This window comes from Symphalangus syndactylus, chromosome 16, assembly GCF_028878055.3.
Source record: "Symphalangus syndactylus isolate Jambi chromosome 16, NHGRI_mSymSyn1-v2.1_pri, whole genome shotgun sequence".
NCBI classification, from domain to species: Eukaryota; Metazoa; Chordata; class Mammalia; order Primates; family Hylobatidae; genus Symphalangus; species Symphalangus syndactylus.
In genome coordinates this window covers 48,367,358-48,385,706 of record NC_072438.2, presented here as the reverse complement: position 1 = coordinate 48,385,706, position 18,349 = coordinate 48,367,358, and the positions used below count along the sequence as shown (strand labels likewise).

The 18,349-nt window shown below is 38.4% G+C and overlaps 1 protein-coding gene across 18 annotated transcripts in view; it reads right to left on the bottom strand.

Annotated features, from left to right (window-relative positions):
- LIMCH1 (LIM and calponin homology domains 1) overlaps positions 1-18,349 on the bottom strand; it is a 339,225-nt gene that overhangs the window by 25,960 nt on the left and 294,916 nt on the right. For 16 of the 18 annotated variants that reach the window (XM_055246654.2, XM_055246657.2, XM_055246661.2 and 13 more), the window contains 4 exons: positions 12,351-12,441; positions 10,879-11,042; positions 7,199-7,304; positions 2,306-2,346 (listed from right to left, as the gene is read on the bottom strand). In XM_055246654.2, coding sequence (XP_055102629.1) covers positions 2,306-2,346; positions 7,199-7,304; positions 10,879-11,042; positions 12,351-12,441 — 402 coding nt within the window. Of the gene's footprint in view, positions 1-2,305; positions 2,347-3,085; positions 3,161-7,198; positions 7,305-10,878; positions 11,043-12,350; positions 12,442-18,349 lie in introns of all 18 variants that reach the window. The other 2 variants (XM_055246660.2, XM_055246666.2) reach the window with 2 other exon arrangements.

Here is an 18,349-nt window from a genome sequence, read left to right as displayed (position 1 = left end):
CTAGAGGAAGTCAGAATGGACAGCATTTAACCCACTTTGTCGTACAATTTACCTGTTTACAAGTCCGTATCTTCCTGTGGCCTAGGGATTCTTCAGGAGGCAGGAAGGGCCCCTCATCCTCCTATCTATCCCAAGACCTTATATTTTTAGGCCCTCAACAAATGTTTGTTGAATAAATGAATGGAATCCCTTCATGCGGGGTAACGCATCTCCTACCATCAGAGTCCCTTTCTTTCATCGTCCCGAGGGCCTCTGGTACTCCAAGTGTGACCAAAAATAGCCAGAGTCTAAGGAGGCCAGCATAATCTAATGCTTATCTCCTCTTGAAGTAATTATTTCAAGTTTCTTTTATTTTCTGTTCTATGATGAGCCATTTACTATCAAAAGCACATGAAATTTTCAGAGCATTTACTTAAGTAGGCCAGTGATTTGTGTCTTTCTTATTCTATTTTCCATAAACAAGAAATGAGAATGTATTTCTTTGGAATGCCCTTCCTCTCCACCCAGGGGGCATGAGCATGAACAACTGACAGCTTTGTTCCAAATGCAATTTAAAATGGAAATCTTCAGATCTGTGCCATGGACGCCAGCTTTTCATTCTGGGGTTCCCATCCATTATCAATGAACTCAGCTTCCCAGGAAACTCAGGATTCCCAGTATTGGCTTGGGACTGAGCTTCCGCAGATAGCCCCTAGTTTTGTACTGTGGCTGGGGACATCAAGGGTTATGCAAGTGATGGATCCCTTCTCTGTTCTGCAGAGGCACTTAGAACTTCCTAAATGAGACAATTTACCTACAGATAAGAATTGATATTGACTATGGTAGGCCTCTTGGATTAGCTTTGGGAGAGGGGGAGGATTTATTTACACATCAGCCATTGTGCTGGGGCTTCTGAATAATTATTTCAATTAAGGCTCATAACAACTTCAAAAGAAAAGTACTGTCATCTTATTGTACGATCAAAGAAGATGAGGGTCAGAGAAGTTATATAACACCTTCAGGGCTACACAGCTAGATCCAGAATCAAAGGCACAGTAGTGATTACGTGGCTGAGCTGGGGTTGCTCATGGGCAATGCCACAGTTGGTTGTGCCACAGAGAAAGTCTCCAAATCTAATGGGAATTCCAGAGGGCGAACAAGGCCCACAATTAGAAATACCAGTTCAGGAATGTCCACAGCACCTTGTGTCTTATTTTAATTAACAAATGCTTTCTTATTTCATTAAAATACAAAATGGAAAGCAACATTACAGTTAATATTGGTCAAATACTGATTACGAGAAGGGGTGCAAAAATGAGAGCTTGGGTCTCTTGGAGAGTTCAGGCCAGGTCCTATCTGCCAACAATATACTATGTTCAAGTATTATCCTCATATTAAAAAATGAGGTGCATTTAAAAAAATGTATCTATAGAAATTGTCAGTTTTAATACTAATTCCTACTGTCACATTCTATTTTATTATTCTATTCTATTCCATTCTATTCTATTCTATTCTGTCCTATTCTATTCCATTCTTTGAGATGGAGTCTCACTCTGTCACCCAGGCTGCAGTGCAGTAGTGTGATCTTGGCTCACTGCAACCTCTTCCTCCTGGGTTGAAGCAATTCTCCTGCCTCAGCCTCCTGAGTAGCTGGGATTACAGGTGCCCGCCAGCACACCCAGCTAATTTTTGTGTTTTCAGTAGAGACGGGGTTTCACCATGTTGGCTAGGTTGGTCTTGAACTCCTGACCTCAAGTGATCCACCTACCTCGGTCTCCCAAAGTGCTGGGATTACAGGTGTGAGCCACCATGCCCAGTCTGTCACATTCATTTTAATTGCCTCTTAGATTTTGCTTTCTTGACTTATCACTTATTTCCAGGCACAGTAACAATTCCATATAATGATAATCCATGTCTTTATAATTTGCCCAATGGCGTTATATATTACTTTTAATTATTCTTTTACAAATCAATTGTTTGGGTCTCAATGTTGGTTGAATACTCTTTTTTTTTTTTTTTTTTTTTTTTTTTGAGACGAAGTCTCACTCTGTCGCCCAGACTGGAGTGCAGTGGTGCGATCTCGGTGCCACCACACCACCACACCTGCCTAATTTTTGTATTTTTAGTAAGAGACGGTGTTTCACCATGTTGGTCAGCCTGGTCTTGAACACCTGACCTCGTGATCCACCCGCCTCACCCTCCCAAAGTGTTGGGATTACAGGCGTGAGCCACCGCCCGCACCCGGACTGAATATTCTTTAAGCCAATCAAATGTTATAAATTAAAATCACACTAACTCATAATATTCCTTAAAATGAGTGACTTACAGGTGTCGTAACAGGTGACTTTTCACTGCTTGGAGAATCCACTGCACAGAAAAAAAAGAAAGAAAAAAAGATATGAATGTGAGTATTTTCTAATTGTCTTTGTTTTTGACCTATCAGTGGAGTATAGTTCCTACATCAGCTTTAAACCAATTTTGTGTGTGTGTGCGTGTGTGTTTGGTAAGTCAAGAACATTAGAAAATCATAACAAAGCAGACAACCCCTGTAGCAGGTTGCACCCATCACCAAAAGAAATTTAAACCACTATCAAATGATTGATCACATCAATTAACACCAGGTACTAGACTACAGGAAGCAAAAACTGTTCCTATTAGTACTGATTCTTAGTGCACCTTGCATTGTGGCTTGACTGAGCAGTTCCCTCACTGTCTGGCATGGAGAAGTACCATACAAAGAGAGGCCAGATGTCACCCAGGAAGCAAACACAGTGACACAGTTAACAAGAGAACCATGACCAGTTTCTAGAAAATGCTTTTAATCTTTTTTTTTTTTTTTAAGGCAGGGGACTATCAAGAAAATGATGAATATTATTATTTCTTTGAATTCTTGAAATCAACATAAAGTTGTGTGATTCCTCTCCCCCTACCCCCAATTTTAGCATAACTGATAGTAATATCAAAGAACTAGCTCTTTGCTAACTGTGCATAAGAAATAATTTTTTTTCCCAGGAAATCAGAAATGAAGACAAGTGCCAGACATCATTAATCGCCCCAACATGGATTTTCGCACAAAAGAAATACAGCTACCCAGTATGCGGTTTACCTGACTGGGAGAAAAACTGGGATCGTCGCCAAGAGTTCTGAACTCTAAGCGGAACACTGGCAGTGCCAGGCGACTCTAGATCAGATGGCAGAACAGAACAAACAGAAAACCATGAAAACTGGGGTGAGAACTGAATAGAACCATGCTCCCAAGTACTTAAGGGGGTTTGGCTGTAGTCAATACCAGAATGAGAGTCAGTAAATCTACAGTACCAAATGCCTTAATAACACACATATAAAACCTGACGACATGTACAAAATCAACAGAATCGGGACAGTTTATGCTATTGTTTGTCTTCTTTGGTGTTAGGTGAAATTTCATAGGGTCATACTTAATGGTGATAGTGTTAAAATGTTAAATCTCAAAATGATAGGATGATATACTATACAAGAACAAAAATGTACCATTTGTACTGCTTTTTGGAGAACACTAGGAAAGTATAAAAGGCGGCAAAGATGGGTGGTTTAATTACTATTTCATATACATTACACTTCATAAAGGTTATGTATAGAAGTCTGTGGCAGAAGTATTTTGTACGTATAAATGAAGGTTGTGTATATGCCTTTCTGTGGTGGCTCATGGCAAGGATTTGCATCCTTAAACTCTGCTGTTCTCGTCATTTTCAATAAAAAATATCAGTTTTTAATGTGCACATATTTTACTGAAACATCAGTTTGAGATATCTTTCTGCTGCTGAGAGGCAGTTAAGAAAAAGAAATTTGTCACTTTCAAATGTATTTTATGACTGTTTTCAGGGCATTTAAAGACTGAATGCCTGGGTGTGTGTGTAAGGAAAATGTGTGGAACATCATTAGGGTCGATCAGCAGATCTTCAGTGACCTGTATGACCAGTCTATGAATGGATGACTTTATAGAAATGGGGGAGAGACCACTTTCTGGGGGAGAAAGTATTAGGTGTGGCTCCAGGATACCTGATCCTAACCCTAGAGTTTCACTGGACTTGATGCTTGACTTCAGATCAGTCCCTTAAATGGGTACTGGACAGAGACCTATGCCTCCCCCATTTCCTCATCCCAATTGAAGACAAATCATGTATTTTAAGGTTACATTTATTAGAGGCCTTTGGCTTCTTGAAAGATGGAAACTTTATAAACTTCAAGCAGGTATTACTGTTATCAATCAGTGATATTTTTGGTGCACAATTTAAATAAATACTTGAAGCCAGTGGTTTTCAGAGTGTGGTGAGATGTGCAGCGTAAACATCACCTCGGAACCTGTAAGAAATGCAAATCCTTTGGCCCCAGCCTAGACCTACTGAATGAGACACTGTGAGAGTGGGCTCCAAGCCCTACAGGAACCCTGGCACACAGGGTTTGAGAACCACAGTGAAAAACCAGATCTCCACAACATGAACACTCTTATTTTAAAGAAAGGATTCGAGAGTAGTTTATTTCTGCCTGGCGTCTTGCTCTATTCTTTTACTCCTCCTGCTGCTATTCTACAATTACTAGATTACATTATGAATGCTTATTCTGGGCCAGGTATTGAGCTAAATACTTTTTATGGATTCTCCCATTTGGTATTTCTAATATCCGTATGAGGTTATTACTGGTATTATTTCTAGTTTACAGGTGCTGATTAGAGATTAGGGGAAATCTGATGGGTAAGGTCACATGCTAAAAACTAGACACATGAAAATTTGAACCCAGGCATTCTGTCTCCAGAGCATGCAGCTATAATTACAGTTTCCATGAACCAGATAAAAGTATTCATATGGTTTGGCTATGTCCCCTCCCAAATCTTGAATTGTAGCTCCGATTATTCCCACGTGTCATGGGAGGGACCTGGTAGGAGGTAACTGAATCATGAGGGTGGGTCTTTCTTGTGCTATTCTTGTGATAGTGAATAAGTCTCATGAGATCTGATGGTTTTATAAAGGGGAGTTTCCCTGCACAAGCTCTCTCTTTGTTGGCCACCATGTAAGATGTCCCGTTGCTCTTCCTTCATCTTCCACCATGACTGTGAGGCCTCTCCAGCCATGTGGAACTGTGAGTCAATGAAGCCTCTTTCCTTTGTAAATTACCCAGTCTCAGGTATGTCTTTATCAACAGCATGAAAACAAACTAATACAAGTATACAACTGGTGTACTCCAAATATAATTCTATCTTAAAGAATAAATTTTGAAATGGTTCAGTACTCTACTAAATTTTATTTTTTAATCATTCGACTTGGATAAAGAATGAAGTAAAGTTTCTCAATTCAGCAGCACATTTTACAAAATCAAAATGCCTCACAATAAGTAATGGAATGTGTAAATTTATAAGAAAACAAAACATGGCTTTAAAATGGCTTAAAATATTTATTCCCTCTCCATACCACTTATCTACACAATTACAAAGTACTAGAAATAGGGCAGAATTAAAATTGGTCCAAATATGGCCATTTGCTGGCCCAGTTGTGACACTTTATTTTTAATTCCCTTCATAACAGTAGGACGGACAAATTTAAGACAAATCCTTTGAAAACAGTATTAAACTTGTTTCCACATTAAGAACCTAGTATCCATCAGTACATGTACCAGTTAATTATTGCCAAGAGTTCCCTGTTACGTAGATAAAGCCCAACTTATCTGCCAAACATCAATAATAGCTAATGGAAGCCAACTCAGATTCTGCCAGTGGCACAAATAGCTGCCCACCCTTAAAAAGAAAAGTAAAAATAAGCTAAATCTACAAAACACACTGGGGAAAGTCTACTAAAAAAGAAAAACAAGAAACCCTACAGTTCTTGCCTCCTGAACTCTGGCTATTTCTTTTTTTAAAAAATGTTTATATTTAAATTTTTTTTTTTTTTTGGTAGCGACAAAGTCCTGCTATGTTGCCCAGGCTGGTCTCAACTCCTGGCCTCAAGTGCTCCTCCTGCCTCGGCCTCCCAAAGTATTGGGATTACAGGCGTGAGCCACTGCATCTGGCCCATTTCCACACCTAGAGAGAGATCTCACAGCAGTAAAACTCAGCGGTCTACTTGTTTTGAAGAATAGTCCCTCTGGGTTGTGGAATTCTCAGAACCCATCCTCCACTGTTCACATCCCTCAGGGCCCTTTCTGATGGTCATGGGCACCTGGGATTCCCACTAGGATAAAGGGATTCAAATTGGGTTCTTAAAGAGTAAAGGGGTGAATTCACAACCCTATATATGGTCTACATAGTACTTGGGGGATTTTCAGTGGTCAGTGACATTTTAAGACCTTCTTATAGGCCCTAAACGCCCATGTTTCTAGAGGCAACCCCTTCCCACATTATATCAAACATACTAAAATACATCAAACATATTAAAATATATCCTCAGTATGTATGTGTTAAACATTTTTAAATCTTTAGTATTATGTATGTATATTACACACACACACGTTTCTCATATATCTATGAGAATGTAATCTATGTAATACACACACATAAAGATTAAAATGTTTGTTTATAACCTGTTTAATCTATGATGGTGAATTTCTCAATAATCATCATGCACTCAGGAATTATTGTGGAGTAAAATAATAAGGCTTTTTCTCAAAATTATTGTCAAATTAAATGGACATTTATGAAGACTAGAATTAACAGTGAAATATACATAATATTAAACTTTTTACTAAGTATATTAATTTCTGATTTTATGACTTTTCATCTTTTTATATTTTGGAGATAATACAATTTTTTTTTTTTGAGACGGCTCTGTCACCAGGCTGGAGTGCAGTGGCATGATCTCAGCTCACTGCAACCTCCGCCTCCCAGGTTCAAGCGATTCTCCTGCCTCAGCCTCTCAAGTAGCTGGGACTAAAGGCGCCCACCACCACGCCCGGCTAATTTTGATAACACAAAAATTTTAAAGCTCTAACACTTGTATAGGCTCTGTTGTGCCTATAGTGCCTGGCTGACCAAATGGCCTTGGCAGCTAGGGTTCCTGGTCTGCTCAAATAGAGAATCCGGCTCCAGCTTTCCATTCTGAAGTCATAAATTCAGCTATCACAGACTCTGGCAAACACCCTGGCTAAAGGAATATCAGCATAAAGGATGTAATCTTCCTTTAAATTAAGTAATATTTTACTATAGATGGGCCTAGAACATGTAGACCTAAAATAAACATGTCCTTCTCTTTACCTTGAGAACTGAGATTTGGCAGATGTAGTTGGTTGGTTTCGGGCATTTTGTCCAGAAATGGAAATGTCAGCGTTGCTTCTGGTTCTGGAGATTTTGGCTTTACCACCTGGACAATGGACAACAGGCATAAACATTACAAGAACTGTCCATTAATAAATGCACAGGCGACACACAATTTAAGGATCCATGGCTGTTACAGAAGTCAGTTCAAACATTTAACTTTAAACATTTAATTTTTTGTTTCTTCCCTAAAACACTTTCATCCTTCTCTACATTAATAGAGAGTCAATTTTTTAGATAAATCAAACAAGAACGTAAAAATGTAATGATCACTTTTCTCCAAACCAGAAGACAATATTCCATCTTTGGAATTATACTTTACTCTCTTATTTTTTTATTGAACAATCACATATTCTCTTCATGGTACCACACAAAACTGAATTTGTAATGTCAGGAGATTAGATGTTCCACATAAGATAATTAAAACAAATCTTACTCCATAAGTGCTAAACATTAAAGTAGTATTACTTTTCAATGGACGTTATTCTAAAGACATTACATAACCCCCCACAAATTTATGCAAAGCACATTAAAGACAGTATACTTCGCCTGTTGACAAAGAAGCATTATTATAAATAACCACTGTCGAACAGTGCTTTAGTATCTGATGACCTTAGGGAATTTTTGAGGCATGTTAGACTACTTGTCACTACTTGTAAATAGTTCCAAAATTACAGACTTTAAAAATTCTTATGTTTGCTTTGTAAAATAGATTTTTCTTGTTATTGCTACTTAATTTTTCTCCCTAATCTGATTAGGGAGAAATCAGACCTTTAGTAGAAGCACCCTTCTTCTGATTTGTTGCTTCTCGTGAGCTGATTGCTGAAAGACCAGATTACCAAACTTATTAAAACAAAAATGTCTAAAATAAGCATCGGTTGACACTGTGCATAGGTCTGAATGAAGAGCATGGCTGTATAAGTTTATGTTTTTTTTCAGCTGCTCGCAGGACCTTCTCTGATTCACTCTTTGGCTGGTGGCTGTGTTCCCGATAGATCAATGACCTCAGGGCGAGTGAGACCACAGAGCACTTGTTTCATCATTCGCTGATCCCTAATTTGGTCCTCAGAATAAATTAATGTTAGAATTTATCCTCAGAAGGATTTATTTTTCTTTATGAATAATATATTCAATTCTAAAAGAATCTTGAAGAAAACTAATCACCTCATTCTGCATTACAGAGGTCAACCAGGTGTCCAAATGAACGTTGGTGCTACACAGCAAATGATAAGGTCTAGCCTTCCCGAAGGTGACAACCCACCAGTCATTAACCTCATAGCATTTCCTCATAGTGGAGGCTGGCAAAAACATGTTTCAGTAATGCCTGGTTGTAAATGAAACAGTTAAGGGTCATCAGCAATGATCAAAATGACCGCTATGTAAAAAGGCAAGCCTGTAAGCATGGGTGCTTTGTTTTATAAAGGAAACACTCTCAAATGAAATCAGGAAATAAAAGCTGTTGCAATCATGGTGGCCACCATTTGCCCTTTATCTAAGAGCTAACTGTACAGTAGGAAAGGAAGAAAAGGGAGAAATTCACATAGTCTAAGTGAGAACAGTGTTTGATTCAAAGACCATGATTCCATTTCCTCACCAACTGGCAGGGATTCTTATCCTGGAGTCAACAAAACAGTATTCAGGGGCTATATGTACTTGGTACCACATGATACCAAGAATAACTTGGTAATCCTGCGTATTTTATTTTACGCTTAAAAAATATTCTGAGAATAATGTTTACCAGATGACCAAAAGGCACAATGCACAAACACACACACACACAAACAAACTGAAGAACTCCTGAAAACATTTTTTTCCATAGTAGGGCAGGGTGACCGGTGATCCACAGATGGACTCCAAGATGAGGTTCGCAATGACTACGTTTTACTTAGGGTATTCAATCTGTTCAAGTTATATGTTTTACTTGCAAGGATACAGATTTTTCCTTTCAGTTTAGATTTAAGTGGGAAAAGCAAGTAAATTTGGAAGGATAATAAATAATAGTAACTAGTGTGATGCTGATAAAGCGAAACCTGCAAAGATGGGGAATTCTGCCTGCCTCCCAACGCTTGACCCCCAGTTTAGTTCCCCTTTCCAGACCTGCAGACCATTAATTATCTATAAAAATGAAGAATAGCTAGGGTCTGAAATATTGAAAAAGCATCAAGGCAACAGGCATTTTAGAGGCTCTACCAAGGATACAGAATTCTCAGCTCCTAAGGCCAGGGAGTGCATCATGTTCACTGTTGACTATCCAGTACCTAGCACAGGGCCAGGCATGACACAGTAGGTGCACAGCCAATACTGGTTGAGTAAATGATGAATAAACTGGAACTACAAGTGGTAGATTTTTCACTTTAAGGTCAGATCCAAATTGAGGGTTCATTCTGAAAGCTGGTACACCACTACGGATAGTCTTCCAGTTGTGCAAGTCTGTGGTTTTCCGTCTTGGTGCCCCATTAAAATTACCTGGGAGCTTTAAGAAATACAGATGCCTGGGCTCTGCCTCCAGAGATTCTAATTTATTTGGTCTGGAATGGGCTTGGATTGTTTTTGTTTGTTTGTTTGTTTGTTTTTGAGATGGGGTCTTGCTGTGTCACCCAGGTTACAGTGCAGTGGTGTAATCATGGCTCACAGCAGCCTTCACCTCTTGGGCTAAGTGATCCTCCCACCTAAGCCTCCAGAGTACCTGGAACTACAGGCGCTCACACCATGCCTGGCTAACTATTATTATTATTACTATTTTTTTTTTTTTTTGTAGAGATGAAGACTTTCTGGGTTGCCCAGGCTGGTCTTGAACTCCTGGGCTCAAGTGATCCTCCTGCCCCAGCTTCCCAAAGTGCTGGGATTACAGTTGTGAGCCACCACGCCCAGCTAGCTTGGTATTTTTTAAATTCTCAAGAGTAATCAAGGTTGAGAACAACTGGTGTAACTGATGAATATTTTTAGATTCTGTACCTGAAAACAAATCAAGCTAATGTGAATGAGATGAGACTCTAAACAAGGAAGAAACTTTAATAAAAACAAGACTTTAAGACCTATTATATCAGAATAATAATTTTCTAGGTCTCTTGTTATCCAAATCCAGTGGCATCAGAATTACCATTGCTAACAAATAGGTGATTATTGGAGAGAGACTAGCCAGTAAGCTGATGGGTTAAAAAGCAAATAAGCAAACACACACAGCAAACTAAAACCTAACTGCAAGGCTTTAGAACTTATATTACACTTTTCCACAAAGAACAGCCTGGCCAACACGGTGAAACCCAGTCTCTACTAAAAATATAAATATTAGCTGGGTGTGGTGGCGGACGCCTATAATCCCAGCTACTCGGGAGCCTGAGGCAGGAGAATCACTTGAACCTGGAAGGTAGAAGTTGTGGTGAGCAGAGATCGTGCCACTGCACTCCAGCCTGGGCAACAAGAGCAAAACTCCATCACACACACACACACACACACACACACACACACACGAAAAAGAAAAACTACAGATTAAAGATAGGAGAAAAGATGAGGAGAGAAATAAATCTTCATTATTCATAACTGCCACAGCAGCAGCTAGCTGTAATATGGGGCCATGTTAACTTGTGGGTTTAACCGCTTTCCTCCACTCTGCACTTCACCTTTTGTGACAGCACCAACTCCACCTTTCCACTCATTTCATTTTCTGGTTTCTTCTGGTCTTTTTCTTCTGGCACATCGTTCTTCAGCTGGGGGCTGGAGGGAAATTCCACAAAGGCCACAGTCGGGCTGCATCGAGTCACAGTTGTTGTAAAATGCTGTGGTTCTGCAGTGGAGTTACATCCAGAAACACAGAGAAGGAAAAGAAAATCAAATAACTATAGAACCATTTATTCTGCAATGCCATGAAGTACATTCAGTCCATATCCCGTCCTGGCAATATAAACCGAATGACAGTGTGCTGAGAGATATAAAAGAGCCTAAGATGCTGGAATTCCCAAAGCTCTTTCATGGTATTGAACAACAAGCAACATAAATCACGTCCTATAACAACACTATGAAGAACTTAAGTTTTTAGTAAGGGTCACGGTTTACATCTGAATAACACCACATGGAACAGAATGCTGACACGAAACATATAATGATTATGACAGCTGGGCTAGATAAGAGAACACCTACAGGTAGTTTCTATCCCAGTGAATGAGCAGCAACCTGATGCTTCCTCTTTTTGTATTTCAATGCTCCATTTTAACATCAGAATTTCTTAATTGGAATGTGTTATGAATTGTGGGGTATATGCATATAATGCAATGAAAATAAAGTGTTCTCTGATACATAAAGAAGAATTAGGTTCACTTTAGAAGGGGTGGAAAAGTCACTACCTAAGGGGGCATATCAAAATGTGAAGGCACAATCTAGTTTGAAAAAGCACATGCTATTATTATTTTGTGATATTTATTTAAAAATCTTACCTAAAAATAATTTGATAATTGACAAATTATTTTTCTCAAGAGGTAAACACTTGAGAAAGGCCTTATAAAAAATAATAATTTGGTATTGAAAGAGGGTGAGAGGTTTTACTGTTTATCAAAAGAAGAAAAGGGTTAAACATATTGATAAGGCTGCAAAAAAATATTGAGGAACAAGACTTTTGGGAACAGGGTCTCCTTTCTAAAACAACAAATACCGTATATTATACTCACTGTCCAGATTCATGGCACTATTTTATTCATTTTTAACTATATGTGAGCTTTACCATTTCAGCATCTATTTTTATGTTTTTGACCTCTCGCTTATCTATTGCTGTTTCTGTGTATCAAAATCTTACCCTCAATTTTTAGCAAGATTTATATGGGAGAACACAATATTCTTTATGATTATAGAGATAAATATTTAAAAAACAAAATAAAACTGGGTAGCTTTAAGAAAAAGAATGGGTTCCTATTTTCACAGCAACATTAACCATATGGGCAGAACTTCCCCAGGAAGCCTCTAGGTGGCAGCACAACCGCGCCACTCCTGGAGTTTAATTACTACTTTTCTGTGGCTCAGTAGGAAAAATTCTTTACTATTTCCATTACATCTTAAACAGTTACCATGATTTGCCTTAAAACTAGTCTCTTATGAAACAAACCTGATGAGGCAAGTTCTATATTCCTTTTTCTTGGTTTTCCACCATCATTCTCGTCCTCTTGACTATTCGGTTCCGTTTTCTCAATGGTTGCCTGAAAAAGATTTTTTTCCCCCTTGAATAAATTATTCCTTTAAATGTTCTAAAAATTATTTTTTAAGCAGTAATTTTTGGGCCAACAAAGTGGTTTGCCCATATAAATTCCCTCTTCTACTTCCCAGGCAGCTTCATGGCAAGAGCCTGGATTAGTTGGAAGGAGCATTCTATGGAGAACAAGACACCCATGGGGTTCCCTATCTCCCCAAACCTCCTATGACTGCCTCGGACGTACATCCCACATTTTCTTTTCTTTCACCACCAAAAGTTCAAAATCATGGCTATCACCCACTTGTTCTTGAACGCCTTTCAAGCTGGCTTAGGGTCATAACACCAGTGAAGTTTTTTGTGGTTCTTTAAAGGTTACAATTAACTTCTCAGTGGCCTGTCTTGGCATAGTTGCCTGTGGCCCTTAGCACTGTGGATTTTAGTCTGCAGTTCTCATCCTTCCTGGGCTCCCAATGAATCTCTATTACTGGAGTTCTAATTCATTCTCTCCTTTTCCCTCTCCTCCCCACTTTCAGCCTACTTTTTTCTCACTGGTTCTTATTCCTTTTCATCAAAATATGGGTCATTCCGAAAGATTTCAACTGGACCCTGTTTTCCTCCACCTGTGCTGAATTACCCTCAAATATATCAATTATTCCTGTGGATTCACCATTACATTCTCCGTGTATAACTCATATTTTCATCTCCAGCTGTGAGAGTCCATCAGAGCTTCGGTTTCACCTCTAGGGTCAATGGCCTTCTCCTCCAAATTTGACAATTTCTGTTTATGGCAGCAATTCTTCCCATCACATAAACTTTGAAGTGATCTTTGATTCATACCTCATGAATATTCATATTTGCCAAGTCCTGCTAAGTTTCTAACATACTAGTTTTCATATACATCACTTCCTTTCTGTTTCTACGGCTGGGACTCCAGCTTTCCTTTCTTCCTTGTTCTCAACTAAGAAGTCTCTGTGATTTGAACCTCACTGTCCAATCCACTTGGCACATCACTGTCATGTTCATCTCCATGGCACCTCCAGTTATTACTCTAATGCTTGTGTTCCTCTCTCTCAGTAGTACTTCAATTGTGTCAGTTTTATGCCTGATGGAATTTATAATAGTAAAAAAAATTGGAACAACTTAAATATCCAATAATTGGGGAATGATTGAATGAATTACTGCATGTCCATAAAGGCAATATAATCACAAAAAAATAAGATGTTGAATAATAGTTAATAATAGTGAAAATACTTACTAATGATAGGAAATGTAAACTGTATATATAGTTTGATGTTTACACGTATAGAATTATATACATGCCTGTACGTAAACATATAGAAAAAAAAGATAGAAAATACAAAAATGTTCATTGTGATTATTTTTAATGTGCTTAAATTTTGGGTGACTTTTCCTTCTCTTTACATACATTTTATATATTCCAAAATGTTCTGTAATGACTATGTATTACTTCTGTAATTGGAAAACAAAATCAATGTAATTTTACATTGTCTTTCACTGGGAGCCAGTTGACTCTAGAATGAAGTCCAAAATTATCCTGCTATTACAATATTTACTTAGTAAAAATAAATAAAATGTTAAATTAAATACTAGCTAGATTATATTTTGACAATTAAAGACAGCAAGTTAATGACTATTGCATTTTTTGGTAGAAGTTTCTTGTAAAAAGCTAAAGTTAAATTTTAAAGTGTGTATGAAATATTGCATAAATTTTAAGAGGTTTTAAGATAAAGGCTAAAGTTGGTTTCAGAAAAGGCATTATTAACTCATAAAATATCTCCATGGATTCTCGAGAACTATGAATTTATTCGTTTCTCATAAGTATATATATTTCATCCATAAATCAAATTTTGCCTCTCAAAATGAAAGGTATTTAAAGTTAATGCATTGGTGGAAACCATCACTGAATTCTTTAAAAACAAAGAAATTTTAAACAACAAAACTTTCAAGTTTCTAAAAGGTTTTACAATAGCATCTAGTGGCAAAAAAGTGATTTTTTCTTTGGAGGATGGAGTAGTTTTGAAGTCTTCATAATTAGATGGGCATTTTCTAATGATGGATAGTCATGTATCAATTCTGGAAGAACATAATATTAAGTTAAAATGCACTTTTAAAACCCTAGGCAGGAAATATGCATCCACCTTGGATTTTGTAATATTTTAATATACCAATAAGTCTCAGTTGAATCGCTGCAAGAGACTTAAATGAGTGAAGATAGTTAACTGGTCTCTTTTGTTATATTTAGGTTATGGTACATGTGTGTGTTTACACTGTTTGCTATATGAACCACCAACATGGTAGTAGGATTTGAAGATCAACCAGTTTAGCATTGCAAAAGAATAACTTGGGTTTTATAATTTAAAGTGCTCTCTTGCACATGTAGAAATATTAATACATGATGATATTTTTGTTTTATGATGCCTATATAGAAAATACTGGCAGAAATACTGATTTTTAGCTTCCCCTTCCCCACAAATGGATTACATTATAGAAAACTATCTGAGACTGGGAACCAAATTTGCAGTTAAATATTGATGAATGAGCCTCTTGAGAACACTGGTGTTTCCAAATACTATAAACAAAATAAATAACTACGCAACAGGGCCAAAGCCTCACCAGACCAAAAATGAACAAAGAAATGAACATATTTTATTAAATCTAAAATGCCATCAATTTTAAGTTGTATTACTTTAGGTACTACTAAGAAAGAAAACACACCATCTGTTAAATATGATGCACTTTTGATTATAAGACAGATCCTGATTTAGAGATGTTAAAATGTGAAAAGTGTGCCAATTAGAATCAATGAAATAAGATAATTCATGAAGCCCTTTAGACCTAATGTTTGATGCAAAAGGGACGGGGTGCTCAAGCACTAACTACTTCACTAAGCCTTATTGTACCAGCGCACCACATTCCAGCAACGTTTTACCACTTACGTATGCCGGAGAACTTCTGCTTTCAAGAATTCTCACATTTCTCCACTGGCCATCAGAGAAATGCAAATCAAAACCACAGTGAGATACCATCTCACACCAGTTAGAATGGCCATCATTAAAAAAGCAGGAAACAACAGGTGCTGGAGAGGATGTGGAGAAATAGGAACACTTTTACACTGTTGGTGGGACTGTAAACTAGTTCAACCATTGTGGAAGTCAGTGTGGCGATTCCTCAGGGATCTAGAACTAGAAATACCATTTGACTCAGCCATCCCATTACTGGGTATATACCCAAAGGACTATAAATCATGCTGCTATAAAGACACATGCACACGTATGTTTATTGCGGCACTATTCACAATAGCAAAGAGTTGGAACCAACCCAAATGTCCAACAACGATAGACTGGATTAAGAAAATGTGGCACATATACACCATGGAATACTATGCAGCCATAAAAAAATGATGAGTTCGTGTCTTTGTAGGGACATGGATGAAACTGGAAAACATCATTCTCAGTAAACTATCGCAAGGACAAAAAACCAAACACCACATGTTCTCACTCATAGGTGGGAATTGAACAATGAGAACTCATGGACACAGGAAGGGGAATATCACATTCCAGGGACTGTTGTGGGGTGGGGGGAGGGGGGAGGAACAGCATTAGGAGATATACCTAATGCTAAATGACGAGTTAATGGGTGCAGGAAATCAACATGGCACATGGATACATATGTAACAAACATGCACATTGTGCACATGTACCCTAAAACCTAAAGTATAATAAAAAAAAAAAAAAGAATTCTCGCATTTCTCAAGGCATTTCTCTATGGCTCAGCACTCAAATACTAAACTCCAGATAACTTACCTTAAAAGGATGCTTTAAAGGTTACATCCTGACATTCGATATGGTAAATTGACAGTAGCAACAGCAGAAACTGCAATCAATATGTACTGCACTTGCCACGTGTCAGTGCTGTTGGGCCCTTCGTAAGAATCATCTCACATAATTCTCAGAGCAAGCTTAGGAGGTAGGTACCAATATGATTCCCTTTATACAAGTGAAGAAACTGAGGCCCGGGAGGTTAAGCGACTTACCGAGGGTCATACTGCTAGAAGGCAGGGGAGGTGGGAACCCTGCCTGTGCTGGTGACCTCCATGTTCCACCATCTGGGCTTGGAGTCACACTCGCTCCAAGCTGTCCTCCAGTATTCAGAGGTTTTGATACATGAGAGGCAATCTATCACCTGAGAGTCTTGTTTATTGCTGAAGTGATTCAAACTGCTTTTTCCATTCCCTTTCTTTCCTCTACCTCCCACTCATTTATTCTGCAAAAGATTAGAACTCTCCTGGAATCTCTCCACTTCCTAGGGCTCCTGGGGACCCAACTGCCCCCAGTCATCAGCTCATCTCGGGGATTTCTGTTCAGTCCATGTTCTGAGGAATTAGGGGCCAGATACGTACATAATCCTTGTTAAGTAAATAAATATTATGCATTATTTATGGAATGTATACTCTCAGGCTTAGTTTAAATGTATGCTAGTCATCAAAATCTGGCTACTGCTAGCAAAATACTCAGATAAAGTAAGAGAAAAAGCAAGCAATTTGAATAACAGGAACCCATTTAAAAATACTTTATACACACTGAGAAAAAGAAGAATATACATTTTCTAAAAATCTTAGCATTAATTTCAGAGTGGCTGAGTAATAGGTAGTTGATGTTTTCTCCAGTTTTCTATATTCTGCAATGTATATAGGCTATCTGTAATCAAGGGAAATCCCCAAAGCCAGGTTAATTAACTAATGTCTGGATACTCCATCCTGGAGGCTTATTACTTCTGTACTCACATCATTACTTCAAAGGAAATGAGTTCAAAGTTGGCAGGGATACACTCAGAGGTTTGCTTCAAACAAACCCGCCTTGATGGAAAAATGTGTTTTCTGACCCGTATTTTTCTTTGGTTACAGCTCAACAGAGGACAGCCCTTCCATTCTCCAACTGGTAACACTTTCTCAAGAATGAAAACAAGTAAATAAAAAGAGATGCCTGGACGTGAATGAATGAGAGCACAGAAAGGTTGCATGGGACTCAGCCAGGGGCTGGCTTGCCCTTAACTGAGAACGCGATCCAAACTGCCTGGGTGCCAGACTCAGCTCTGGGGCCTCAGGTGGGAGGTGGCAGTTTCCTGGCTTGAGAGAGACATGGTCTAGCCCAAAGCCTACCTGGCATCTGGCTGCTCATTTTAACTAGAATCTTGGTGGTGGACTGGCCCAGAGAACGACATTGGAAGATGTACTAGACATGTGAAGCAGGAGGGCAAGCACTCTCCTTAGACTGAGGGTCTGGGTGCTGGGCCTGTTTCTCGCATGGAGTTGCTGGTGAGCTCAGACTGGTCATTTAACCCCTATGGGTTGGAACAAGTGATGTCCAATGTCCTTTCCCGAGCAACGGTTCTGTGACTCTGAGTGATTTCCTGGCTCTCACCTTGGATAACTCATCTGGACACAAGCCTGGAAAATCAGTCTATTTATGCTCTGGCACTGCAGTGCCAGACCCAGGTGCCACATATGCTGCGCATGGGTTTCTCTTTTCACTTTTATACCTCCAAATATCTACTGCCACTGGAAGACAGTGAATCTATATGGAGAATCAGGCTCTCCATGTCTTAAACTTTTTTTTTTGTACTAAACTTTTCAAATTAAAAAAAAAATGAGGCTTTGATCCAGGTAACTGGATAGATAGGCCAGGTTAATTTTTTATTTTCGCTGATGTATGTTTTCTCGAAATCTGTAAATGCATCTGGATCTAAATATCTTTAATGACTTCTAAAAATCATTAAATCTAGCAATCTTACAACTACTTCTAGATGGAGAAAACCAGTTTCTAAAGAAATGTTTATTGACATTTGCCATCTAAAAGGAATTTGCAGTTGGTCTCAGTTATAAGAAAAACAGCACC